Consider the following 27,989-nt stretch of genomic DNA (forward strand, 5'->3'; position numbering starts at 1 on the left):
ACTGAAATAGCCGTCAAAAGTCGCAAGCCAAGCCAGCCTGGAATCCGAAAAACAACAAGCAAACAAACCGCAACCGGAGTCGAAGTTTTTTCTTGTGCGAAGCGTGTGATAGAAGCCACTCGTTCCTCATCGTTTATTTTTTATGTTCTTAACGACAACTCCACAGGTAAGAACAATGACGACTGGGTTTTTAACGCAACCCCGTGCTGCTCAAAGAAACCCGTAGCGTACCACCGCGGCTCCGCCGCCGGTCCTCGCCACCCTCCTCCGTACTCGTCGCTAAGCCTAACCGGTTGCCGGCGTACCGCTCTTCGGCAACGGATATCGGCTTGTTCCGGCGAGAAAAAGATAAGGAAGCGGTCGCTTGAACGGGCGTGGCTATTTGTTCGGTTACGAACATTTCTTCCTTTAAACCTCGCCACCCCAAGTTGTGATTTTAAAGTGAAGTGTCGGTTTCGGATGGGTGGGGGAGGGTACCTTCAAGTTGACATACCTCGGTAACCTTGTCAAGTAAACACGCGACAAAAAGAAACAAAAAAAGTGATCGTATAGCAGTAGCTCGGGAGCGACTTCGGCGCATACCGGCTTTTGATCGCTTTACTAAAGGTACTTCAGTCTCCTGTTACGTTGGGTGTTCTACGGCTGTGGCTTTTCGGTAAATCTGGCCATGACTCACTGAAAATGTGTTGAGCTTCTATGACGCAAACCCTTGAGATAGTGCCAAAGCCGCGTATGAGGGCTTGGCCGGCGCGACGCAGGTGGGTGGCGGTCAACTGACCAAGCTGTGATTGTGTTTTAATTCAAAACACAGCGAAATGGGCCATCTTGTCGTTTTTGATAGTGCATTGCTTTTCCTGCATGTTCTGCTACGAGTGATGGTGCTGTAATGTAGGCATATTACAGATGATTCAATTGGTCTCGAAGTAACTTACTAGTCGACGTGTTCTCTCTACATTAGAATGGTAACTTATCCAAAATAAGTGTGACCTTGGGTTGGGTTTATTGACCCAGTGAAGCAGACTTCGTTTAAGTTTTGATGTAGTTAAAAGCTTGATATTTTTCATAATATCTGGCTTCTATAGCGATGCCAAAGATCATCCTGTTACGATAACTAGCTGATTTGGTTACCCGGCCTTATGACTGCACCTTACAAGTTCAGATTAGTTTAGTTATGGAGTACCACAGGTTTCGTGACATTGACTAAATGTTGCAAACATTTGTGGAGGAATGCCACCAGGCGCATGTCCCCAGTCTGCCCATGAAATGTCGCAGCATCCTAAGCTCTCATCTGTTAGCGAGAAATCACAGAATGTAATGATAGCCATCTGCTTTTCAATTGCTCGAGCATCGGTGTTTCAAAAGGTTCATAAATATACATGAAAAAATAAAATAAATTTCCTCACACATGAAAGCCTGTGGGAACGTAGATGAACTCATGAAGCGTCACCACAAGCAGTTGCGGACGTTCCTCAACCTTCAAATCCATTAAAAATAGCACACAAGGTCACATATTCTTTTTTACAAAATTTGCTGGTGGTCATCTGACACAATAGAAACCATGCAGCGGCTAGTTGTCCATTGCGTTAAGGTATGTCGCCACCTTTAAAACAAATGTTTTTCTTTGCAAAAAGGCTTTTAAACTGATTAAAAATCTTCATTTTTTTTCAACACTTAAAAAGCCTCTGAAAAGAAAAAAAAGAAAGATTTTTTTAAAACAGTCTGGTTAAGACACGCGTGTAAAAAAATTAAGTTTACGCAAAAATATTTTTTTTAGAGCAATATTGATGGCAAGAGATTTATTTGAAATTCTGCACGCAAAGTAGATGATGCACGGAATGGTCATTTGCTCAACGAGATAGTAATTCGGTCTTTCCACCTCAACGTGAAGGCGAAGCCGATCTGCCTCTCCTCCACGCGCCCAAAATACAGAGAGAGAAAACAAGTGGAAAGGAGGTGACTGCCGACTAAATCTCGTCTCGCGCCGTCATTATTACTCTAAGAATTTTTTTTCCCATGTAAAACTAATTTTTTAACACACGTGTCCCATCCAGACTGTTAAAAAATATATTTTTCTTTTCTTTTTGGGGCTCTTTAACACACATACAATAGAATACCGTGCATCCGCCCATTCCACACTAAGCGCCCATTCCCAAATCTGAGAAAATATGCACAGTACATTGATATGTAAAATTGATGACTGGACAAGCGCCCGCCCATCCCCCATTTTCTCGCGATTATTTCTAAATTTTGGGTGGGCGCTTGCCCGGTATTTTACAATAATTAAAACCATTTTATTAATAAAAACATTTTTTTCACATATTTCAAAGGTGAATGAAATTGCCCTTTTAGAAGGCAGACCTGAAGTAATAATTTGAAGATCAAACTCTAGAATAATTTTCGTAAAGGTGGCAACATACCTTATAAGCAGCAGCGCATAAATCTGTACTGATGCGACAGTGTTTTCTTTTTTTTCTTTTTTCTGCTCGTATTGTGGCGGTCATGGGTAGAGCAGACGTTGCAAACCCGACTGCCTTTGTTTGATGCCGCAGCGCAAGCATAAACAAACCCTCTCCTACGCTACTTTGTTTACCCTGTATGCATATGAGGACGGCGCAAAAGCCGCCAGTCACTCATTAGCGTGGGGAGCGACATTGCGGGAACCGTGATGCGCGACGCATTTGCATTGCCTGCATGCGCAGGCGACTTTTTGTTCGGGATCTTATTGCCGAACAATCTTGAACAGTGACTGAACTTCAGCGGTCTTGGGTGGCACGCAGGTTTCTGTTCTTGGGGCTGACATTCTGTAGGTGGGCTTGATGGTTTTTTGAGGTTTCAAAATGTCCCCAAACACCCGTTTAAGTAACATCAGGCAGTCGGTAGGTTTTGCTGCAAGTCAGTACTGAAGAGGTGCAGTGATGACGAGTAATCGGAATCTTCAAATAGCAACTGAATGTCATTACAAAAGTTGTGAAGGGGCGGAATTTTTCGTGGCCGAGAACATGTAAACATCCTTCCATAGAATCCGAGGCCGGTTTCACAAAAGTCTCTTTTAGCACCGCAACAACTCGGCTAAGAAGCTTGTAAGTCGTGTACGTGGGAAGCTAAGTGAGTATTATTATCTTTTTGTTTTGTGAATATGAATTTGCTCTTGGGTTTCGTCGTGAGAATCGCTTAAACAAAATGACCTCTGACGCTTGGGGTGCGGTGCTGGTGTCCAGTTCTGAGTGTGATGAGATGGGTTGAATGTCTTGTCCCTTGTTTCTCCAGCTCTGCTAAGCCATGGACATTCACAGTTTCGGAGTGGAACCTATAACGTGCCATGCGTGGAACAAGGATCGTTCAGGTATGGGCACGCTTCAGACTACAGCGGCCGTCTGTCAGACTTTGCTTAGTGTTTTTCTACTTTCATTTATCCCCTAGAAAATGCTTAGCAAAGGATTTGGTTTAGTATTGCTCGGTGCGTAGGAGTGATGGTAATTTTAATTCACTTTTTTTTGTTTATAAACCCAAGAAAAAAAATGAGGTCAGCTCTTTGCGGAACGATGAAAAACAAATATTGTTACGTCGGCAACCACTAGGTCATATCAAAGAAGTGAATTCATACTGTTTATCTGACACTGAAACCGCTCTAAGGAAGTAAGGTAAGCTTTTCTTATGTAAACCACATTCAGTATCTGTGGTAGCCGATTCGCACGACTGACTGAATCACGATTTTCATCCGTGCACCATGTACCACGTTACCGTCACGTCACCAATTCCTGCGATCCGCACCTCGTCCACGGACATGCGGACTGATAAAGCCGAGCGCGTTTTCACTCGTAGATTTTTGGCAGGAGATTGACTTGAAAAGTGTTTAGGTCTGACAACAGTATGGTTGGTTGTTTTCTTTATTAAAACAAAAGTGGCACATTGTTGCGTTTTGTGCATTCGCTGGTTCATCTTGTTGCGCGCTCCTTCGTTTCACGTGTGAGAAATACTGCAGAAACTTTGCCCGGCTGACAGATTTCGGTAGTCCTCCAAGTTTGTGTCAAGGAGCTTCCGTCAAAACTCATCTAGCACGCTGTGATAATTTCACCGAGCAAGACCTTTCTTGTGGCTGTAATGTACTTAAGTGTTGTGTGCGAGCACGGTGTGCATCTCGAAGTGTCCCCCCACAAGCCCAGAACTTTGTCGCTTCTACGCCAAACCCTTCTCGAGCAGGACCATGCCTGTGTCGCTGTCGTGCCTTGTGTGTGTTAGTAAAGCTAGTGGCACTTCGTGCAAAGCCTATCACGGTATTCTTTCTCATTCTGTAAGTATCAGCAGCATACGATTCCTTATTGCGGTAGCAAATATCAATTTCTCTCTTGGACAACGGTGCCACGGCGCAATATTGGAGTTTCGCGGCACTGTTGGGTGGTGAGCAGGTTTGGTTCGTCCTTGCTGGCGTCTGCTCGTTGTCTCCCTTGTGCGGATGCGCTTGGGAGATGGACGAACCGTGGACATGTCGTCACATGATCAGTCTGTCTACGGATCAGTATGTCATGTGATTTGGCCATGATGAGGGACTTTTGGGAAGGATAAGTTTTCTGTTCAAGAATGCTCATTGCCCATGCTTGTGCTCTTCCCATTAATGATCCCTAAAGTCCTGTGACTTGACGTGGCTCCTGTGACTTCTAGTGTGAGTACTATGTAAAAATAACTCTGCACATACGTGCTTAAAAAGAATTAATGTTTTTGTCGCAAAAATCAACTACACATTGCCAAACATTCAGTCCCCACCCAAATATAGTGTTAGCAGTACAGTCCAGATGCCATATTTACGAAACTAACCATTGTCTCGTTCAAAAGTTGCGTAAATTTTATTGGGAAAATAAAGCCCGTTTTTCGTGACGTGCGCCATTCAGCTCCATGTATTCAAGAGCTCCGTCGATCACCATTTTCCCATTGTATATTTCAGAATATCACCTGTAACGTTTGAATAAGACAAAGGTTAGTTCTGAAACTTTGGCGTCTGGTTAGAACTGCTAAATCTACATTTGGGCGGACAATGAACATTGGGCGACACATAGCTTATTTTTGCGGTGGAAAAAAAAACATGTAAATTTTGAAGAGTCTCACCCAAAATATATATTGGTTTTTTAGAAGCACTCTTCACTTTGGTGCTACCTAGATCGCATCCTTTCATTCATAATAATGTCGGCACCTAATGTCTTCCAAACTGTGTCAAGCCTGCTGGACAAGGGCAAGCTCCGAGTCTTCCGATCTGGACCACTAGATCTCAGCCGAGACTGAACTTTTGGTGATGTATAGTTTGTATTCAAGGCGAAAAGATACTTGGTCCCTTGCCACACCCTGAAAGTGAATTGTGGCGACGGCCGAGCGTCGCGCCACACACTAACCACGACGTCACGGGACGTAATTGTACCACCTGCTGTGACTGTCCCATTTGGCGGAGAAATAATTTTTTTGCGAAATTTAGTGGAGCAGTTTCTCAACTGCGACGACCCTAAAGGAAGCGCATCCGGGGATTGGCTCCAAAACCTTCCGGTAACAGCCGTGGTCGCAAAAAAGAATCATAATTTTTGCCCACGTGCGGAGAAACCAAAGCAATAGCTGTAGCACGGTCGCACAATGCGGGTGGGATGGTCTCGTCACGTACCTGAGGACGGAGGTGCAAAGTGGTTAATTCTCATAAGCGGTCATGGATGCCACTGACCACCACCAGTGATTCGTGAAGTGGGTAAGCGCGGTGGAAGTTTCTAAAACCAACATTACGCGTAGCACCTGGATACTGCCAAAGTGGCATTTCGCATAATGCGAGTAATGTTTGAAAACAAGTCTTTCAAGCAGACGACACGGAAGACTCTCCCTTTCTCGTGTCGTTACTGGCGGGATGCCGGGGGCGACGCAAAAACCAGACTTCCCCCGGTCTCGTGCCAAGAGCAGAGAGAAGGTTTTTTCCGTTGCGGCGCGAAGACAGCCCACGAGGTCGAAATCCCCGCAAGGTGTCGCTTTAAAAGGCCGTAAATAATTTCTTCCGAGTCACCCAGTATAACCCCCTGCTGCCACTGTTCGGCGTCAAAACATCCGAAACCCTTCCCATTGTTGCCAGAGGTGGCCTTGTGCCCCAACAGCCACGAGGTGCAGCTGTTCGGCTGCGAACCGGGCGGCTCGTGGCAGCCCGGCCAGACGCTGAGCCAGCACGACCTGCGGGTGACCAGCATGGACTGGGCGCCCCGCAGCAACCGCATCGTCACCTGCTCGGCCGACCGCAACGCCTACGTCTGGACCTTGGCCGAGGACGCTCCGGGGGCCAGGGGTGCCAAGCGCTGGACGCCCACCCTGGTGCTGCTGCGCATCAACAGGGCCGCCACCTGCGTGCGCTGGTCACCGCTAGGTGCGTCCGTTTCGCCCGCCCCCGTCTTTGTTCGTCCACGCCGGCCTTTGGCTACGGCAAGAGTTCTCACACTTTTCTATCTCGGAGAATGCCCGTAGACCGATGTGCCGTTTACAAACACGAGGCGTGTGTAGAAACCAGATTTGCATCGAGCGAAGCGCCCGCACAAGGCATGCCGCCGATGGCGGCGCCGCGTCGGGGCCGCACGTCGCTGTACTCTTGATTAACAGATCTACGGCTTTATTTTGTGTCGACCCAGAAAACGACCCCCAGCAAACCATCTGTGAGGTTGCTCGCTTCTTTGGAACTGCAGACGTTGTCCTGATTCTTTTTCTTACCGATACCTAGACGTTCTCGAAGTATTTGAGCGGTGTGTATGTTGCCCGGAGATTGAAAAATCTCACGCCTGTGTTTTTTTGTTTTTTTTTTCGATGCAAGCTTCGGTGAAGTTTGACGTTCTGTTTAACACCAAAAGTGTACTCTAAAAAACACAGATTCCATTGGAAAAGGTAAGCCCCAAAAACAACCCTACGAGGTTTGTTCGTGCAGCATCGTTCGACTGTGTTATGATATGGGTTACGTTTTTTGGGGGTTTATCTTCTTTTTAAATATGGAAGTGATTTTTCTGGGTTTATTTCTTGTCCAGAGATTCGGTGGTTCTAAACTACTGCTTTTAACGTAAAAAAGAAAAAGTATATTTTTGCGTTGTTTTTTTTTGTGGCTGAAAAGAGGGCGTGGGATTTCAGAACCTTCAAGGAACGTGTGTGTGTGACCCGAATGCTTCTAAAAGGTTCTGGTATTGATAAAAGATGCAAACAGTATAAGGCGTATGATTCTTGGAGAAAGGAACAGCCTCGCCGGCAGTTCAGTGGGGTTGTGTTCCACGTGAACTCGAAATAAAGCTGCAGATAAATATTTCTCTTGTTGCAAAGCCCGTGCTTTTCTTGTTTGAGGATAGCTCCAATTCTAGGTTTCTCTGAATTTCATAAAACAAGCTCGGGGGGCTATGCCGCAGCGCTTGTGCGCTTGTGTAGCAGTAGCATTTTGTCCTCTGCTTTACGCATCTCGGATGGTATTATGCCTGCCTAGAGTTCCGCATTAACCCGCGAGGTGCAACATTCTTTTTTTTTTAAGAGACACAAAAGATGCTATGTCTTTTTGTTGAGTGTTATTCCTCTAGTATCGCAGGTAGACTTTCAAAAGCTTATTATGCAAAATTCTGTGCATTTTTTGTGCTCACATGAACCTTTTTACGGTTCTGTGCATGCGCAAAGCATCTTGCATTTCTGCATACACGCTTATGCACCTTACATCCTCTGGGGTTGAATCTAAAAAATAACCAGTAGATTAGGGCAGTCCTGTTGATTTTTTTTTGTGCCAAAATGCCAAGTACAGTGTGGTCACCTTATTTGAGGTTGCGGACTCTGGAATTGCCACCACAATCCGAATTGTTGTTGCCGTCATCATCGGGACTTCAACTAAAAGGAATGCTGCCATCTATGATCATCGACGCAAACCACTCGGATGAGCGTAATTCGTCCGTGGAATTGAGAGCTACAGAAAAAAAAACACTGGACGAGCTCGTGCCAAGCATTTTAACCAGAAAGCCGCCGGCGGGCTCAACTTGCCCTAGGCACTTAAGGGGTTAAAGGGCAACTCCGGCCAAAACTCAAAATGAATTAAATTACTGGTATCGCTTTAGTGACACAAAATACGACCCCAGCCAAAATTTCACGTCCGTGGGACGCCGCATTCTCAACTAATACCCATAATAAAAATGCGACCCGCCGCGAGCCGCTGCTCCTTAGCGGGCGGCCAGCGGGTTGCCTATCACTAAAGCAACATTGGGCCGTGATGTCAACATCATTCTCTTTTTTTCCTCTGTTCCGGACGGGCGCACGGCGAAGCCGTCGCGCGTGCTTCTTTGTGCCGCTACCACCGCTACTTTGGCTTGTGATTACGTGTTTAGCCGTTGCTTTTACCTGTAGCCCGTGTAGCTTCCGTATAGCCTTTTGTTTATTTGCTTGTGAGGACTCCAAAACTCGTTTTAGCGAGCAACTCGGTGCGCCCAAGACTGCCCAGCTGTTCCTCGAAAGATGCCGAGCACAACTTAAAGCGCTGTGGGCTCAAACAACCCGCTGCGCAACCCGGGGGTGCTTTTTCACAAGTTTCCAACGGATCATCGGAAATTGGAGAAGGTGTGGGTGAACGCTGCTCGACGAGTGGACTTTGGAAAGCCTTGGACGCCGACCCCCAGATCGAAGCTCTGCTCCGATCATTTTTCGCCGGAGAGTTACGAACGAAACCCACAGGTGTTGGTTGCTTGTGGCTTGTCAGCGAAGGGGTCGAGGCTTAAAAAGGATGCCGTGCCGTCGCTCTTTGCCCATCGTACATGTACAGAAAAGGTAAACATGATAAAAGTATCCTGATCAATAAATAAAACAGTCATTGTCAAGTGCAGTGTTGAAGATTGAGCATTCACGCTCCATTGAATGTCTGTTGAATGGGGAATGGTGGGCATGTAGAGTACAACCACTAACTAGCCCCAAACACTGAAGTTTGTAATGAAAAGGAAAACAATGTTCTGCTTTGCGTCACTGCTTGTTTACTACGCAATCTCGTGCTTAGTATTCAGGTCCGTAACGACTACTAGCGAACAGCCGGCGCGTGAAGCTCATGCGATATAAACATTCGCCTCCCAATTGTTCGAACCCATTACGCAGCAGTATTAATTAACATTCCGCTTGTGAATACCAGAAGAAACTTTAAAGAAATCGCGAAAATTCGGATTCGTAAGTTACAACTCTCCGATTTACCCGAGTTAGGCTGGAGGTAAATATAATATTTAAAAATGCAAAAAAAGAAAAAAAAAAATTGCCTTAGTCAAAAGTTACGAAGGAAAACTTAAAATCCTATGTATTCCAATAAAAAAAAAAAAAATGTTGTGGGTGGGGGTCGGAATGCGGAAGGGAAAGAAAGTGTTTTCACCTAGCTAACATTCTCTGTTTTCCTTTATCACCCACAAAAACTTTTGCTAGCCTTGAGAAGAAAATGACTGCCCAAAGAACTTTTATTTTTTAGTGCGGCAAGTTTTTTTTTTTTTTTTTATTATTTATACAAAGATTCACTATTTGGATGAACTTATGTGATGAATTAGTGTCGTAGCTTACAAATTCGGCTTTTACGCGCCTGAGGAAAAAAAAAAAACGAAAAAACAGACGTCTAGAGCTTAGCACACGTCTGTTCGGGCGTCGCGCCCTGCGCCGGAGAGCCTTAAAGCTTCGTGTCTGGGACTGACCCGCAGCGCGAAAGCGAGCGGGCCCCCAGCACTGTACGTCACTGGCAGCGCGGCGTAGAGCAACGCCGCTCCACGGAGCCCCAATGACAATTTAGGCCTAGAGACGCGTGCGGGAGACCGCACGCACGCCGACAGCTGCCGAGTACGGCACCAAACAAGTTCACTCGTTTTCCAGTCGCTAGCTTTTGGGTATACAAGCAACGAGTACGGCACGGCATAGCGCATGTGCGGCGGCGGCCGCCGTGTACGGCACAGAACGAGTTGACGGGTTTTCCAGTCGCTAGCTTTTGGGTATACGCACTAACTCTTGCTACATATGCTCGATAACTAATACAGAATTAAAACAAAATCAGCTTACGTTGTACCTTTAGACGGCTAGCGCAACAGAGGTAGGTGCCGCTTGGACTGCGTACTCGTTGAACGAGAACGATCTTGACGTCACGTTCACATAGCGGCTAATTTCCAGTGTTGCCGGAACCTCGAGCGGCTAGTTTCGGTTTTGTCGGCCGCGCCCCAAACAAAACTTTGAGACGTCGATATCTTTAAAACTACGCACAATAACGAGAAAAAAATTACACCTTGCAATTCAGGGGCGCTAACTGCACTAAAAACAGCCATAATCCCAAAATCGAAAGTATGGACCAGAGTTGCCCTTTAACTCAAGAGAGGGGGAAACGAGCTTGGCTATCAAAGGAAATTGTTTGCAGCTAAAGGGCAATTTTTTCTCTGCCCGAAAGGTGGCGACCGACAGTTCTAGTGCTCGGACTGCTCCCCTTCTTTCTTTCTGTGTTGCGTCCTGCCATGATGCATGACACGGAACATTTGAGAAAGGGACCGTCGTTTCATTTTGTCGTGCAGAGAACAAGTTTGCAGTGGGCTGCGGTGCCAAGCTGGTGTCGGTGTGCTACTTTGAGGAGGGCAACAACTGGTGGCTGAGCAAGCACATCAAGAAGCCCGTCAAGTCCACCGTCACTTCTCTCGACTGGCACCCAAACAACTGCCTGCTCGCCTGCGGCTCCACAGACTTCAGGACCAGGTGAGTGGGGGGGTGGCCTGAGCTTCGTTTCACCGTATTTCGGCAAAGAGTGAACGTAACGGTACAAATGTAGTCCATTTTTAGTGCGCTGCTTTTTGCTAGTGGTAGCTCCATCTTTTTGCAATAGCAGATGCAGCAGTTGTATACTCCCTTTCACCGTAACTTGGCAAAGAGCAGCTGCTACAGTAGAAAAGTATGTTAATCGTGTTGGGCGTTTGTCCAGACAGCGGGTAGTGAGTCAGCCCCAGCCTCAGTGGGCATCTTGGTGTTTCCACTGCAGGCGGGAAATTTAGCCTGTGCAGTACCACCACAGCGGCTTTGTTGTGCATCACGCAGTAGTGATACATGACCATGCACCGGTACGGTTCTCATCCGGTACGGTTCTCAGTCAAAGTCTGCAGCGCAGGCTTTGACTTCACATGCTGCGAGCTGTGGCACGCCATTGCGCACAGCCACTGGTTCCCCCAACGCCACTGTACAAAGTTAGCCCAATTTTAGTGTACTACGTTTTGCCAGGGGTAGCTCTGTCTTCTTGCTGTTGCCTTGGGGGTTCCCAAACGTTCCCATCTCGAGGAATATCCCTCTCTCTCGACTGATGGCCAAGGAATCCGTCTCGACCTCGGCAATAATGCAACAAAACAGCGTGGAAGCTCATAGACCCTGTAAGCAGTAGCGTGCATACTGGGAAGTGTTTGGCACGCAATATCCCGTTGGTAGGTGGCCGATACCTGTTCAAAAAGAACTTTAACGGGTAAAACATTTTACTTACGAGCAGGTACAGTCGAGGCAATTTGAGAGCTCAAGGAAGGCCCCAAGACTGATCTGGGGAACCCCCGTGTTCCTAGCAGCCCAGTTTGAGAGCCCAAGCTGTAGCAGACGTGGCAGCCCTATATTTTGTTTCATCACAACTGGGCAATAGGCGAAGACTATGGCCCCTGGGCAAACGGTGAAGACTATGGGTCCCACGTGCAGCTCTCCGCAAGACGAGAGCCCTCCGACTATGCATTGTCACGTGCTTTGTTTTGATGCGCCGATTGGCTCGCCGGGGCCACAGGCTTTGCTGCTTGCCAAGTAACGGTAAAACGAAGTATAGAACTGCTGTGTTTGTTACGGCACAAAGACTGAGGCGGCCTTGGCGACAAAACGACTCGCTAAAATTGGACTAATTTCATACTTTTATGTTGCAGCAACATTGTTCTTTAACGTACGTTAATGAAGGGTCCATGCTGCTAGGACCTTGCTTCGTAGGGAGTATGGGCACTGTGTAGTTAGTTTAGTCGACTAGTTTATTTACTTGGGTGCATTGTAGTATTTTGTTTTTGACTTTGCCATGGATATTGTTTTATTGCATAAGCAATCTGTGTATGACAAACTCTACTGTCCTTCGGGCCTCTTGGCTGTTGACAGGTGCTAAAGTATACTATCTGTCTGATAGCCCTCCCCTATGTTTGGCTTGATTTGCCATATTTTTTCTAAACATTGAAAGACAGCCCACTTTTAGTAATAGTAGTGTTGGGATCAGTGATGGCCCAGGGTGTCTGGCGACCGGGAAGCCGGGAATTGTCAGTGAAGGGTATTGTTAAAAAGCGAGCGCAGTCGGGGCAAATAAGTCGGAAACGCCATCGAGTGCCCTGAGCAAAGACTTGAGGGCAGAAAAATGGGCAATAAATTCTGCTTAGAGCGGAGCGCGGGCTCTGCTCACCCGATGTAGAGTGGTCTACCCGACGCAAAAGGAACAGTCGACAAATCCAGTCCAAACCTTGGATTGGATTGAGGGTGCGACACTACGCTAGATCCAGTTAGAGCTACTAGATTTAGTAACAAATGGGAATGGCCGTAGACCCCAATCCAAGCCTTAAAGGGATACTACAACGAAATTTCGGCGCTCATTTTTTGGTCTATATGTGTTCAAAAGAGCAGTATCACATGGAACATACCAATGTCTTGTTAAAAAAAGCCTCGAAAAGGAATTTTAAAACAAATTAAACGATTAGCAAAGAGCACCTGGTGGATGTCGCTAACGCCTCGTTTGTAATGCTCGTCTAGGAACCTTGACAGCTAGTGACGGAGGTTGTCTCGTCTCCGGCCACGACGAGAGAAGGGGGGAAGGAGGAACTCCCCTCGTCCCGAGAATCCCTTTTGTGTGTCGCAGAAGTCGCTATTGTCCCCCTAGAAGATTATAGAAGATTAACCCGTCACTCAAAATTCGTACAAAAGCAGCCGCTTCGGTGGCTGGAACGACTAGGCCATCCTCTCGACTTCAGCCTCACCGTAGCTTTGCTCGTCTTGAGACGACCTACGTCACAATTGCGTTGGATGTCACGTGCTCTAAGCTGGGCCTTCTCCGAGCGCTTGCCAGAGTGGGCCGTTTATAACGAAAAATACAGCCACCAGGATCAAAATACAAACGTGCGATTGTCATTTACGGATATTGTGGATCATATTCAACCTATTTTTGAACACGACGGGAATATTTCAAATTTCGTTGAAGTATCCCTTTAAGCCGAAAGTATCCAAAAGTATGCATCTGGTGGCCATGCTGCCATTCATCTATTGACGTGTGTGGTTGAGCATCGTGTTTTCATTGTGTTTCCGGAAGTGGCCTTTTCACTGACGATGTCGGCGGCAAGAAAGTGCTCGTTTGATCCGGGCTGGACAAACCCAAATATTTAGAAATATGCAAGTTGAATTAAGCCCGTGCAAAATGATCCTCACAGTGCTCAATGTCCAATGCCTTGTGTTTTAATGGTCTTATATATTTAACCGCCTCTACAGTGGCCAGGGAATTTCACCTAAAATTGTCAGGGAAAACCTGGAAAGGTCAGGGAATGTCAAAATAATAAATTGCTAGACACCCTGTGGCCTCGGCGTAAATGCGGCTAGTTAACTATGGTGGGATATTAGTGAAGATTGCCGACTGGGAAGTGCAGTCATCTTTGCTTCATTGCCCCTCGCCACAATGACAAGCTTGGAAGGAACCTATAACCTAAATATATAATTTTTTCGACTTTTCTTGATTGTACACCGAAAGATAGCCTGATTTTAGGTGTGCTATCTCGGGCTATTATGGTACATTGCTGCAACATTGATCTGCGACTTGCGTTAATATGCAACCTGTGTTGCTTCGTAAAATGTAGACTGTCATGCGTCGTGTGCCTCTGCAGTGTTGCCCTACCAAGACCATGGAGTTTACAGGCACATGTCGCGGCAACTTTTTTGCCTTGCACCGTCTGCACGCAGGATCTTCTCGGCATACATCCGTGAGGTGGACAGTCCGCCAGAGCAGAGTCCTTGGGGAGAGAAGCCCGGCACCTTTGGCAACCTCATGGCCGAGCTGTCTGCCAGCGGAGGTGAGGCCACCCTTTTGAGCGTATGGACAATCGAGGGCCGTACACTCGCTTTCGGGTGGTAACCTACGCCATCTGGTTTCTGTGGCGTAGACACATGCTGTTAGTTTGGGAAACAATGAACTTGGCGACCTCTCGGTTGAACTGCCAGGCAACGGGGCTGAGGCCGGCACTTTCAAGCGGTGTGCAATAAAAAGCTGTGCTCTCTGTTTCGTGGAGTAGCCTACACCATGTGGTAGTGCTCCTTTTACCTTTGTTTTGTAATGCCAGGAACTTGGGGACTGTTTAAGGCAGGGGTAAGAGAAAAGGGACAAAAAATGGAAGCCGTTTACAAATCCCTGTAACGCCAAATTGGAGCGCAGCTCTTGAGGAGGAGTAGGGAAGGGTACTGAGGGGAGTCACGTCACCTGCGGGTAGTCACGTGACCCCGGGGGGGGGGGGGGGGTCACATGATCTCGGGGGAGGGGGGTCACGTGACCTGGGGGGGGGGGTCACGTGACCTCGGGGGTCAGGTGACCCCCCCCCCCCCCCCACCCCTCTCGGTTACGCCGACGCCGCTCAGGCTGGAAACGGGCCCCTAAGAGCTGTGCTCTAAAAACTGAGGGATGAAGCGAGATGGTATCAACAACATTGACGCCAGCATCACATCACGATAGTGACAACATTTATAGATCTAGTAATGATGGTTGTCAAATCATGTTGTGACATCACGTATTATGTGATACTGTGTCACGGCGTCATGTGGTGCGACTTGACACCGTGTACATAACTGCCCAAGTGGCACAGTTCTTTGGACCCAGATTTGATTTTATCTGGCTGTCTGGCAATTAATGAGCCCGAAAGCGAGCCAAGGTATGACTTAACGACCAAGAGACCCAGAGCCTGGGTATGTCGGCACTAAACTGCCTTACAAGTACCAGAGCTAGGCTTCACCGCTTGGCTGTTCAATCGTCACCCGACAACTTTTGGGCCGAAATTGCCAAACAAGTGCCAGAACTAGGCTGTACTGCTGGATGTGTGGTTGGCTCGTGTCTGCCACTTTGTCCATTATGTGGCGAACCCCAGAGCAGCCAAAGAAAAGTACTGCGGAATGACGCACACCTTGGAACAGGACTGCAAGAGGCACCTGGGACGTCCAAATTTCTGCCGAGTTGGGCGTTCCTTCGGCGCGCTGTCCAGGTGCACCCTACTTGAGGGACGTTGGAGCGGTAGACTATCCCCAATGTTTTTTCCTCTTTGTGGCTTCCGACGTCCAGCTGGCTGGGTGCACTCGGTGAGCTTCTCCGGGGACGGCAGCCGGCTGGCTTGGGTGGGGCACGACAGCAGCGTGTGCGTGGCAGACGCCCAGAAGGGTCTGGCGGTGGCCAGCGTGCGGACTCCCTTCCTGCCCTTCCTGTCCTGCCTCTGGGTGTCCCCCTCCAGGATCGTCGTGGCCGTGAGTTCCCTCGTTCCCTCCCTTCGCTACCTCTCGCTACGGTGCCTAAACGGCTGTCCAAAGCAGGTCACGGCTTTTGGAGTCTCAGCATTTGCAGTACCGGAAGTGGGAAGTTTTCCCCCGGTTCCGGTACAGCGTCTGCAGTTTGTCCCCAAATAGTGACTGTGATAAACAAAAAACAATGAAGCCTATTGAAAAAGAAAAAAAAAAAATCAAGACTTTGGACGACGTTGCGATTTGAAGATTTGCACACACAGAAAATGGCTAAATACATGCCTTTCTGGGTTGCCGGGAGTTCTTCAGATGCGCATCTGACTAATTTCAACATCATAACTGGCACTTGTTGTTTTTATACATAAAATATAAAGACTCAAAGATACTAAAAGACCATAAAACCCGGAATCACAACTTTTTCAAAACATTGTTTTTCGGCCCGTATCTTCCATTAAACACGTCTCCGACCAGTTGGGCACTAAGACTTGCCGTCTAGGTCGATACCCAACATAAACACGTTCCACCACACTCATAGTGTCAGTCGCGATCTTCCAGTAAAAATGGTTGCTCATTCATGTCAGCTGTGTCGTGCCGTAGGAACTACGACCTACCCTGGATATACTGATGATGATGATAAGGAAGAGTTTAATGGTAAGATAATGACAAAAGGCCACATTGTATCGAGGAGTCTATGAGAACCACTGGTACCGAGAGGAAGACCTGGGTTTCGCGGTGGCAGTTTTACGCCGTCGTTGCCAGATCGTTGGAGTGCGGTTTGTGCTGAGGGCGTCCTTTGCATCGCAGGGCTACGACTGCTGCCCCATGGTGTACGAATACAGCAACGGCCAGGTGTCGTTTGTGGACAAGCTGGACAAGTCCCAGCGGAAGGAGGTGGACGGTGTCAGGTGCGTGGACTTCCCTCTTGGCAGGAGAAAGCAGTGTTGCTTCGCAAGTTGCATGATGCAGCTGTCTGTGGGGATTTCTGGCGAAGCTTTCCAGACCCATTACCCCAACACAGTGTTGGCGGTAACATAGTAACATACTTGTTACTTTTTGAGTAACGGATAGCATACTACTCATTTACTTATTCCGAGCAGTGTTCCTTGAAGTATGGCGCTTGTGCGTACCCGTAACGCCAAAACAGTAAAACGTTTCGATCTAGAAATAAAGTACCGCAAAAGCAATATGCTTTACTTTTTATCGATCACAGTGACGCATTCCTTTCATTTTGACATAATGTAGGTCAGTAATGCATTCCTCTTATTTGGAAGTAACGAGCAACATAATACTTTTTTTTTCGACAACGCATAGAACACTGCGCCGGCGGTAGAACGTGAATCTGGGGCCCTTGAGTATTCCAAAGTGCCCTGCTGGTTGATCTCTGCTGCCCTGGAGAAGCATTGGTTATCTATCAACAGATACAACATAAGCTCATTATAACACACCTTGATAGCAAACAAGACTTTGGACTGTTGTAAAAGTATGCAGGATGCAGGTGCATGTTCTTGCATCAGACTTGGGAATAGGGCTAGGGTTCTGCATTTTCGTTAAGTACCAATACACACCGAAGGATAACCTTCGGGCCGGTTTTAACCAATTCAGGGAAAACCGAAAAACCCCAGAGCTCTCCTTGACAGAAAAAACCCAAGTTTCCCGGGCAAATATTTTTAACTACATTTTTATTTCAAGTTTACCATGAACACGGCCTCACTGAAATGCCCGCGAGGGTGCCTCTCGAATTCTTCGGAAACGAGACCCCTTTTCTCGTTTTCTTTTCGTGGTACCGGAATATTCTGCATACATTCTGGCGACGAGCATGCTCTCTGGAGTTTGGGGAATTCCATTCCCTTGTTTCGTTTCTTCAGCATGAGGCCTCATGAACACCGCTTTCTTGTCCGATGCGAAAAAATTTACGACGAAAAAACACCATATTTGCGGAAAATAAATAAACCTCGAAAAGATGCCCCTGAAATCGAAGAAAAATAGACCCCAAAGACACGGAGCCCTAATTATGACTGGGATCTGTTCTAACCGGCAAGACTGACGAAATGTAAACAGATATTAAAAAGAAACTAGTTTATTGAAACTTCCAAGCATTGAGAGGTAATGATGTTTCATCGAGCTGTACTAACGATTCTCGTTGCACGAGGCTTGCCCGGTGCCTAGCAAGGCGACGGCAGTTCGCGAAATGGACGCCACCACTACTGAACCAAAGTCTCGTATCATCCCAAATTATGACTGCCGTTGAAGAGTTTGTCGTAACGAAATGGTGAACTACTTACAAACTCCCTAATAGAGCCTATTGTGTCCGAATGTATTCTGTAACAAAACCTGCAATGTGTGAAGTTGGCTCAATGGCATGAAGAGAAAGATCAACCAATCTTTGCAAATCGGCATGTTATAGACCCTTGCAGGCAACATTTCATGGGCGCCGCCATCTTGGCGTCACGTGACCCTGCCGCCATAGCCGACCTTCATTTTCTTGCCGTTGCTCCGCGTCGTGTGTTGCGCCGGCCACCACCGGAGCTTTGTTTTTGTGTTGTTTTACGTTCCGTGTTGAAATCTTGTGTTTTCTTTAGGTCTTTTTGATATTTCGGGCTTTCATTTAATTGTTTGATAGAATCTATATTTGAACATAGCTATTGTATTTTCTTGTTTATGGAAAGAATCGGACAGCGAATGGATCGACGATGCAAGATTATGGCCTAGGCTTCAAAAACCATGTAAGTTCATCACATTCATTCATTTTAGTCGCTAATAAAGGGAGTCAACACTATTGTGACATATGGAAATTTCAACTGACCCAGTAAGGCTATCGCAGTCGTGTTTCTCGCTGCTTGTGCGTGCTTTAGACATTGTTTCCGTAAGTAAAAGCCGAAACTCGTGTAAGCGCTTTAGTGAGCAACGGTGACAACCATGAGAGTCAGCGACGAAGATTTCCCACTGTCACCTGTTGCGTCACTCGGTTTTTGGATTTCTAGAAAATGTCGCTCACCGTCTTGGTCGCTTGCTCCTGTCGCTTCCCTGCAGTTTGCCTCGTCGTTCGATTGACCGAGCGACAGCGAAGCGGGTCGCCGTCGCTTGCCTTGTTGCTCGCCAAATCGCTTGCTTGCGGTTTATACTTAATATCGAGGCGCCAATGATTCAGTACTGTGTGCATCGAAATTAAGTAAGTTTAAATGCATGTAAGCGATTTGGCGAGCGACGAGGCAAGCGACGGCGACCTGCTTCGCAGTCACTCGGTCAATTGCGCGACGTGGCAAGCCGCATGAAAGCGACGGGAGCAAGCGACCAAGACGGTGAGCAACATTTTCTAGAAATCCAAAAATTGAGCGACGCAACGGGTGACAGTGAGAAATCTTCGTCGCTGATTTTCGTGGTTGTCACCGTCTCTTGTGTCGTCGCTCGCTAAAGCGCTTACATGCGGTTTGGCTTTTACTTACGGAAGCAATGTCTAAAGCACGCACATGCAGCGAGAAGCACGACTGCGATAGCCTTACTGCGTCAATTGAAATTTCCATGTGTCACAATGGTGTTGACTGCCCTTTATTAGCGACTAAAATGAAAGAATGTGATGAACTTACATGGTCTCTGAAGCCTAGGCCATAATCTTGCATCGTCTATCCATTCGCTGTCCGATTCAATACCTTAAATAAGAAAATACAAGAGCTATGTTCAAATGTAGGTATCAAATGATGGAATGAAAGCCCGAAATATCGAAAATACTTAAAAAGAAAACACGATTTTAACGCGAAACGTAAAATAACACAAAAACAAAGCTCCGGTAGCGGCCGGCGCGGCACACACGGCAAGAAACTGAAGGTCGGCTATGGCGGCCCAGGAAGCGCGCGGAGGGCGCGCCGACTGGTGGCAGCTCGAGTAACTGACTCCCTGAAAGCGTCTATAACCGAACGTTTGGCGTAATCAGGTCTTTTGTATCGAGTTGATACCGTGTGTGGCTTTTAACGCAACGCAGCAGAAGGCAATGGAGACGGCCTGCAGGGGTACGCTGCCCCGCAGCACATGCCGCACACGATTGCGGTCCGTCCTCTACCTTGCCACAAACTGTCGAACGTGCACGACACAGAATGCCGCTGTTTTGAATGGACGGTGGTTGAGAAACCAACCATAAATGCGAAATTCAGACCACGATGCTAGCTTTGCACAGCAAGGCATTTCGTCAAGTTACCGAGCCGAGGCTGGTTCGAACACCTGCATCCGAATGTGACTTGCTGTACTAAGACGCGTTGTGCGGACGTCGGTTGCCATGGCAACCATCTCGGTAATGGGTCCTCGAACCAGGGTCCCAAAGCACAAGGGTTCCACAGAGTGCCCTTATGGGCTCCTTTTTTTCTCGCCCGTCCCTGCTCCTGAGTAAAGTGTTTTCCCAATTTAAGAGCTATTTTAGCACGAGCCAAACACTACCCAGCGTGTTCGTTGTTGTTTGCAAGTTCTGCAAATTCCAGAACATCTTTATTGCTTCAATGTCGCGGCAAGTAAATGTTCCTCGAGGCTTAAACGTTCGAGGGCCCTTGCCGTAAGCGGCATCGGTGCAGTCTTAGTTGCGCTTGGACGCAGGTGTCTGAACCGCACCTTGCCCGTGCCGCCACCGTTGCTAATGACGTGCCTCGCACATGCACATGTGCCTGCAGTGCGATGCGCAAGTTCCTGAACATGGACAAGCACGCGACGGAGTTTCGGGGGGACACGCTGCTGGACACGGCCCACCAGAACGCCATCACCCTGGTGACTCTGGTGCAGGGCACGAGGGATGCCGCCACCCGCCTCTGCACCACGGGCATGGACGGAAAGCTCGTCCTCTGGGACCTCAAGGTGCTTCTTCCTTCTTTGGCGCTTTCGGGAAAAGGGCCATTTCGGGACCAATTTTGACGCACGGGTGGAATGGGACGCTAGACGTATCGGTCGGAGACGCGCACGAGGTACCGGCGCATTTTCGTTAAAGGTCCACAAACTGGGTTCCCCAAATTATTGTCGATGATTGCCCCATCTCCCCAAGTTCCGTCGCCCATCCCTGCTCCCAAGTCAGTCGTTCTTCCAGTTGAAGCGCGATTCTAGATCTAGGCAGTGCATTGATGCATAACTCTGTGCCAAGTAGTCCTTAATTGGTGTGGCCATTTACGGTGTCTGAAAGCCTCTTCACCGCTTTGTCGGATCAATGCTGGCACAGAGGGGGGTTTGTCAGCTAGCCACCGAAAGGAATCCTCGAGATTATAAATATTTTAGATCCCCCACTAGAGGCATCTTAATATTTTCCGAGGTCCTAACTTTCACAAATTTTGCGGCTCGTAAAGGACTGCAAAGAATAGATTGCACTAATATATCATCCCAAGGTAATGAATACATAGCTTGCCACTCCATCTCAGAATTTTGCACCCGCAAAATATTCTCGAAGCCCACACTTTCCGAAACTCAAGATGTAGATCTCACAGAAGATGGGGTCCTTTACAGTGTGCAGTGGGGTCGGGTTTCCTCATTTGTTTAAAATGAGCAGATATCTCAGTGATGTGATTGCTGCGCCAAACTGCGCCAAGAGGCTAACCCTGCTACATTTTGCCAAAATACGGGTACTCTGCGCCAAGCCTGCACCAAAGGACCAATTTTTGTGGCCTTTTAAAACCGAAACCAAAACTGAGTACCGCAATTGAGCATGCACGAGCTAGGTGGCGCAAGCAGCCGCCCGACACAAAGTACCCAGCATCAGTGGTCCATCTGATCCTTCCATGGCTTTTCCCGCTGTCTCTCGTTTCGCGGTCTCGTCGTTACGTGGGTCTCGTCTCGAGTCTTTTAAAATATTTTTCAACAATAGACGTCGGCATGTGCGGACGCTCCAACGGTAGCATGCCGGGTACCAGGCCAGCCATGCCGTCATGCTATGAAACGAAACCATGTTTTTGCGCTGCGGGAGTTACTTTGTGAGCTAAAGAACTCGCTCCTGAAAGCAACGGCCCTGGGAAAACTATATTTAGTCCCTGCCTTTCAGTCACCGTGATTGCGCGACGTCGGGCGTTTTCATCCCCACGTCACTGCAGATATGGCGCATGCTCATCAACATTCCTGTTCTCTTTTAAATCATACGCTACTACAAGAATCCCTCTTCAACTCAAAGACTACCGTGTCGAAGTATTGATAACCTAGGTTTCTCTCGGTAGGCTTTCATTCGAGAGGGAACCCAGTACGTGAGAAAGTGGTGAAGAGAAGTGAGCTAAAGCAAAAAAGGCTATGTCCGCACGCTGAACCCACGCAGCACGCTTGTTTATCTCGAGTTCAGTCGTTGTACAAAGCACTCAAACTTTTTTTGACCCTGGCTCGCTATGTCTTGCATCGATGCGCTCAGGTTTTTTTTTTCTTCTGTGTTTAGCTTGTATCTTGCCTGCCGGCCTGGCAGGCACGTGCCGCTGGACTGCTTTTTGTCGTATGCTGGGCAGTTATATTTTGCATACAATTTTGGGAACCAGTTGGCGACGGAGCGGTGTGGCATGGTTTCGGTTTCGATCGAACAGCAATCTTCGCTTGCGCGATAAAGCATGTGCAACTACAAGCCTGCTGAAGTTGCCCTCATGTGCATGCGAACATGATTGCCCGACAGAGGCACCAGCTGGGATGCTTGCAATCCATTGTTTTACGTTTGCTTACTTTTGACAAAAGTCTGCCAAGTCGGGAACCAGTAAAACGGTGGTAAGCGTTTTTTTTTAATTGCTCGGTAACGCCTACAGCACTGTACACTTGTGAGATGACTCAATGTCTCTTTGGAGATATTGGAAGTAGACATTCATTAATTACTAGCCGAAGGCAAAAAGTGAGGCTTGCAGCAGCCTTGGAGACAGTTTCGAAATGCAAAAATAAAAGCACCCGCTAGTCGTAATGCACCTTTGTCTTGAGTACAATTTCACATTGCACTGCAGTAGTACCGTGTTTCATCAGTTGGAGACTGCTTCCATTTATTATATTACTAATCAACCTAATGCTGTGATATTTACTACTAAGCTGGTCATTTTCAAATAAATTTTAATATGTGCAGTTTGGTCCTTATTTATCTATAGCGGGTACATATAGGTATATGTATCATCTGAAGCACTGCAAAATGTGGCATGTCATTGGCATTTCAGTTACATGTTAAAAGACTCCCAGGTGGTCTAATTTGACCATAATTTGTTTACTGCGGCGAGCAAAGTGCCCTTCATTTGTCCAGCACTTAAAACAAATATTTTTATTTTTCTAAGAATATCTGCTCCAAAAGCCACTTTTGCTGCTCCAAAGGCGACTTTTGCTGTTCCAAAACACTGTTTTGGCTGCTCCGAAAGGTGCTCCAAAATGGCTTAGGCCAATCACATCACTGATATCTCTAACCATGCCCAAATGGTTTAATAAGTTTCGCTACATACATTGTTGACTGCCAAAAAACATAGGAACATTTTTGGTCTTATAAAATTAAAAGTTGTATGGTCTAACTTTTTGTGGGGGGATTATACTAAAAGCTTAGAGTGCCAAAACTTTCTTTTATGAATCCTAGGAACACTTCTTGTTTTTGTGCTTGTCTTAGATGCTTTTGTTTCTTGGAAGGGCAGAGAGGCATATCGCGATTCTAGGTAGCATCTATAATAAAGAAAAAAGCCCATACATGATTGTAATTTTTGGTTTTCTAAGATGCATAGGGCTTGCACGTAGAGGTTGCATCGCAAAAACACTATCTCAAAATCCCTTTGAGCGTCCACAAGCTCTTGATGCTCCACAACAATGATTTGTGCATCATTTCGTCTCCGCAGTCGTTGCAGTCCTCCATGGCCGGCATGCGCATCGTCTGACGGTGGCCGCCAACGGTAGCAGTGCCACAATGCGAGGGGTGCCTCCTTCTAAACAGAGGTGACCCTCGTTTTCCAAGACTTCCAAGCAAAGGTGCAACAGCGGTCGTCTGCTAAAGCTCAGCGTCGCCTGCTATAAAAAGCTGGCGGCTGTTTGCTGAAAGTTGGGCGTCGTCTGCTGAAGGCCGGCTGCTGTCTGCTAAGGGCAAGGGACCCCGACCGCGTGAAGATGGCTGCGAGCTCAGTCTGTCGAAAGTTTGTCCTCTTGTTTGTTTTCTTCTTTGCAATATTTTTTTGTTTGTAAAAAAGAAAAATCTGTCTAATTGAAAATTTACAGGATCCCTCGCGACATGTTGCGAGGTTGCTGTGCTCTGGCCTCTTTGGGTTGTCGAAGTGAAAAGCTTGAAAGTGTGGTACAAGATGTGCGATTGCGTGAAGGCCCGTTCACACACTTGCAACCGAGTATGACCGAGTGAGACAGGCTGGTTTTTAAGCCTCTTGTGACGGCGTAAGACCAGATGCGCTGCTGCGGGGCAGGTCCTAAGCCGTCGCAAGAGGCTTAAAAACCAGTTTCGCCTCAGCTGGTCCTACTCAACTGCAAGTGTGTGAACGAGCCTTGAGTGTCTCCAAAAACAATAATGGGCACAATGATGGCCTTCTGACTCGGTTAATCTCTTGAGCCAAATCTTTCTTGTTTAAAAGTTTTGATTGAATGTAAGAAAATGCCCCCTTACTCGTTGTTACAGATAATTGACCGAAGCTCCGTTTTAACAAAAGCAGCCCCACAGGCAATTTTAGGTCCGAAATAATTAGTTTTGGTTATATAAATACTATCTGCAAGCAGTGAAATTAATCGTTCACTCCAAAAGCATGGCTTGAAAAACAAAATATAGAGTACACACCCTCAATCTTTACGTACAAAAGTATGAAAATTATGGGAAAACAACAGCAACAAAACAAACAGGAATATGAAACAAACCGGGCTTTCCCTCGCTTTTGTTTGTGCTCGGTATAAAGATGCACCCCAGACAGCTCAAAAATCCCTGGTGCAATAGCTCGAACCATTCCAGCATTCTGCAGTGAACTGTGAAAGAGGTTTTGTAAGTAGTCCATTTATTTTTATTTGCCGTAAAAAACTTGCAATTTTTGTTTTGTAACATTTGTTGCGATGCATGCAGTTTTCTCTTGGAAGCGTGTCCTTTTGTGGAAGTCGGCCAGTCATAGCGAGGAGACTCCAGTTTGTTTTTACCTAAAACGGAAGATGGAACAGCGGCCATTTTGTATCAGAGAGACAGGAAACACTTGACTCTCGTTTGTCACTTTCACCTGAAGATGTCGTAAAAGACGGGAACGGTAAGGCGTCTCTTTCTGACGCCCGGCCCCCAGCAAGCACTCATCGCCTTCTGCTGCTCGTTGGCCGTGTGTGCACGCTTGAGACACCGAAACGAGGTAACTTGAAGGACAACCCCTGCCGTTCTAACTCTGTCGGCGAATATAGTGGCGGGTCGCACAGGCGACCCGCCACTCTATTCGCCCACCCTTCTGTTACAAGGGCCGTTTCGAGGGTCACTGAGCCAACGATCGTGGCATCTTCCAACAATCGCTGAGCTCAACAAAGTTGTCCGGTGTTACACGGTACATAGGAACCCCAACTTTTGATCGCAGTTGATTACCTTATTTTAAAAAGCGATGCACATAGATTATATACACACTTTTCACTCATAGTAGACTAACACAAAATAAAATGTTCTTTATTTTTAGAGTAAAAAAGCGATAATATGAACGTTTCGCACAAATTCAAGCAAGAGGGATATAACGAAAGTCTTTATCGGCACCGACATAAGAATGACCGAGCTCGCCGACATGCCAAGATCGTTTTAGCGGCAGCTCTGGCACCGAATCGTACCAATTCTAACAATATTTGCTGATAGAATGCTTTCTAGATACGTCCCCCAATCTTCCGCAGTAGTAAGTGCTCCGCTGGTGCTGGCCATCGGTCGCAGTGCGGCGGACGCCGCCATCTTTAGCTCTTCGGGGTGAACCCCCATCAGATTATGAGGTAGGCCAGCTCAAGTTAAACTCCATGGTCGTTAGTGGCTTGATGGCAGTTGGCGCTGCCGTGTGACACCGCTTGATTGCGATTGAGTCAATAGTCGTTGGCTCGATGATCCTTGAAACTGCCTGTGTAACAGGGGTATAAGACTGCTTCGTTGACATGCCCACTCAAAGTGGCCGTTGCTGCACTCTCGCAGGAGTTCCTTCGTCAAAGCTTTGTTGTGAGCATTGGATGCCGGCACGAGAGATTCGTCTACAGGGGCTACTTTGTTGTACCGTGCACCTGAGTTCTCCAGAAGAAAAAAAGAACCTGACCGTCGAGAATTTGAATGTGCCCACAGGCACCGAGTGTTGAAGTGCAAGATTCTGTTTTCAAACGAGGAAGCCCGGGTTTCAGGGAGAATTGGGAAGTAGTTCCGTACGGGGGAGAGACAGTCCTCTTTCGAAGATTTGAGCTTTCGCCTCCCGCTTTTGCGAGCACCACTTTGCGACGACGGTTCGTAGCTTCTTCCGACAAAGTCCGAAAATTTGCAGGTCGGCACGCTGTCATGCCTGTGCTTTGCAATAATGTGGCCGCCGCCTATTTTTATAAGTTCGACTGCCATGAGCTAGTGCAAAAGTGGGCCCGTGAAAAAAAAAGAAAAAAAAAAGCTGGAAAGGAAGTCTAGTTTACCACAATTCGGAGTGTGACTGTTGCTCGAGCCGATAGCGCCAACCATACAGTGCAAAAAGAACAACATTGCGGCGCTCGTCATCTTTTGTTGTGTGGGTTATGACCGGCTAGACCAATGAAGTGCAGGCATATTCCATGACTTGGCACTTTGTCTGTGCTTGTTTGTCTTCTAGCCTCTGACTACGCTCAGACTTGTGGTAAACCAAAGTATTACAACAAACGTTGGCGGGGAACCCAACCTGAGACCTGCAGCTGTTTTCATGCGTTGAAAACCCCGACATACATTTTCTGTAAAAACCTAAAAAAGAAGTATGCATCGAAGGACAGAATGCGGACAGCATGTCTTTCGAAAGCTACGTTGTTCGTGTTCTGTCTTATGTGTATAATTCTTTATCAAGTTTTTTGACAACACTAACATTTTCTGCCAAGCAGAAAATCGTTGCATTTCTCCTCTCCCAAAAGTGTAAAAGCAGAGGTGTGGTACGTGCGTCAGCCCGCAGTTGACACATTAATTAGAACGATGCACGGGGATACATGTAGGTTTATGTCACATTTGTCTGGTTTGCACCGCACCTGCACCAGCTACTGAAATGATTGATTAATTGATTCACAGTCTTTTTATCGAACTCTTAATAGGTCATCGCTGCATTGACTTGCGTGGCAATTAGAGCGGCGTGCTGCACTAACTCTGCCACCTGAAATGACTGCACGCTTAGCGGCTACGCTATAGTATGTTGCAGGTTAAGAAGGTCGGTCGAGGGAAAGGAAAGTGGGAGAGGAGGAAGCAGACCTCTAACGCTGGCGAGGGGAGCTTTCCTCCTCTCCTTGCCAGCATTGCGTCCATTTGCTCCTCTCCCACCTTCTTTTTCCTCGCCTTACCTTCTTGAGTTGTTGCCGACTATAGTCTCCGACCCCCCTAAGGAATTCTGTCTCAAAGACTCCCGTGGTTTTGTGTTTTTATTGCTTTTTACCCCGTTTTTGTCACTAAGGTTGTGTGGCACTTCCCTTGCCAGTTTTCAGTTGTGGTACAAACTCGTCATTTGTCTGCTCAGTTTGGTTAGCGGTCGAGCACAAACGAGTGTTTGTTTGCTCGCGTTCTTTTGCAGGCAAAGAAGTAACCCGAAAAAACTGCCTCAGCGAGAACGTCTGTTTAATTTAAGCTTCGCTTCTTCGTTTGTTCTGGGCCACGTGTCGCCCATTATGAGTGTAATAATCCTCGTTGGCTTCCTGAAAGGGACCATGAAATTATATTTGTAGCTTTCGCTATTAGTAACCTATAAATATTCCGAATGTTCATGGAACTCGAGCAGGAACTAGTTCGCCCGCGAGACAAGCAGTCTCGTATCTTGTGACAGATTATTCCCCCTGAAGCGCTGCAGCGCTCCTCAAGCTCTTCAATGCCCCTGAAGTGGTTCAGTGCTTACCACAGTCGTGGACTTGGAGTCCAAGCACATTTTCAAAATTTCAAGGGAAACATTGTGTCTGTGGACTAATTCTCTATTGCCCAACCATGCAATGCACAATTAGTAGAATTCAAACCCAACGTCATCATTTCATGGTCCCTTACGGCCTACCCCTTTTTGTTTCGATTGCTTTCGCCTTGACTTTCTCTCTGCAATGCCATTGAAGCGAAACAAAGTGCTCACGAAAGTAACTGCTTTGTTGTTGATGTGATGAGGTTTGATGGTGTGTGTGTGTGAGTGTGTGCTGGGCTGAGAAAGGCCTCGTAAAAGAGTAACCATGTGAAGCTGCCCGTTCCGTGTTGGACGAGCGGAGTAATATTTATTTCGAAGGGTCCAACAGCGTTCCCTTCGAAAGCTGTGGGATTTTGTCGAAGATTTTTTATATATATATATATAGCTTCCCCTTTGTTCTAGCAAGTTCAGCTGGGCTGGCCTGGAAGACAACGTGTAAGATAATTATAGTTGATAATAAATTACGAGCTTTCTCCA

General features: G+C 47.1%; 1 protein-coding gene across 1 annotated transcript; it reads left to right on the forward strand.

The window, feature by feature from the left end:
- The first annotated feature begins 25 nt into the window (after positions 1 to 25).
- LOC8036866 (actin-related protein 2/3 complex subunit 1A) lies at positions 26 to 27,989 on the forward strand. Its single transcript, XM_029994640.4, has 9 exons — positions 26 to 166; positions 3,268 to 3,343; positions 6,095 to 6,379; positions 10,536 to 10,713; positions 13,954 to 14,063; positions 15,317 to 15,495; positions 16,294 to 16,394; positions 20,142 to 20,322; positions 23,274 to 27,989. Exons 2-9 carry the CDS (start codon positions 3,280 to 3,282, stop codon positions 23,310 to 23,312), a joined length of 1,137 nt encoding a protein of 378 aa, XP_029850500.2. The 5' UTR covers positions 26 to 166; positions 3,268 to 3,279; the 3' UTR covers positions 23,313 to 27,989.

The sequence above is a fragment of the Ixodes scapularis genome, unplaced genomic scaffold (assembly GCF_016920785.2).
Source record: "Ixodes scapularis isolate PalLabHiFi unplaced genomic scaffold, ASM1692078v2 PGA_scaffold6__148_contigs__length_123643588, whole genome shotgun sequence".
In the NCBI taxonomy this organism is placed as follows: domain Eukaryota; kingdom Metazoa; phylum Arthropoda; class Arachnida; order Ixodida; family Ixodidae; genus Ixodes; species Ixodes scapularis.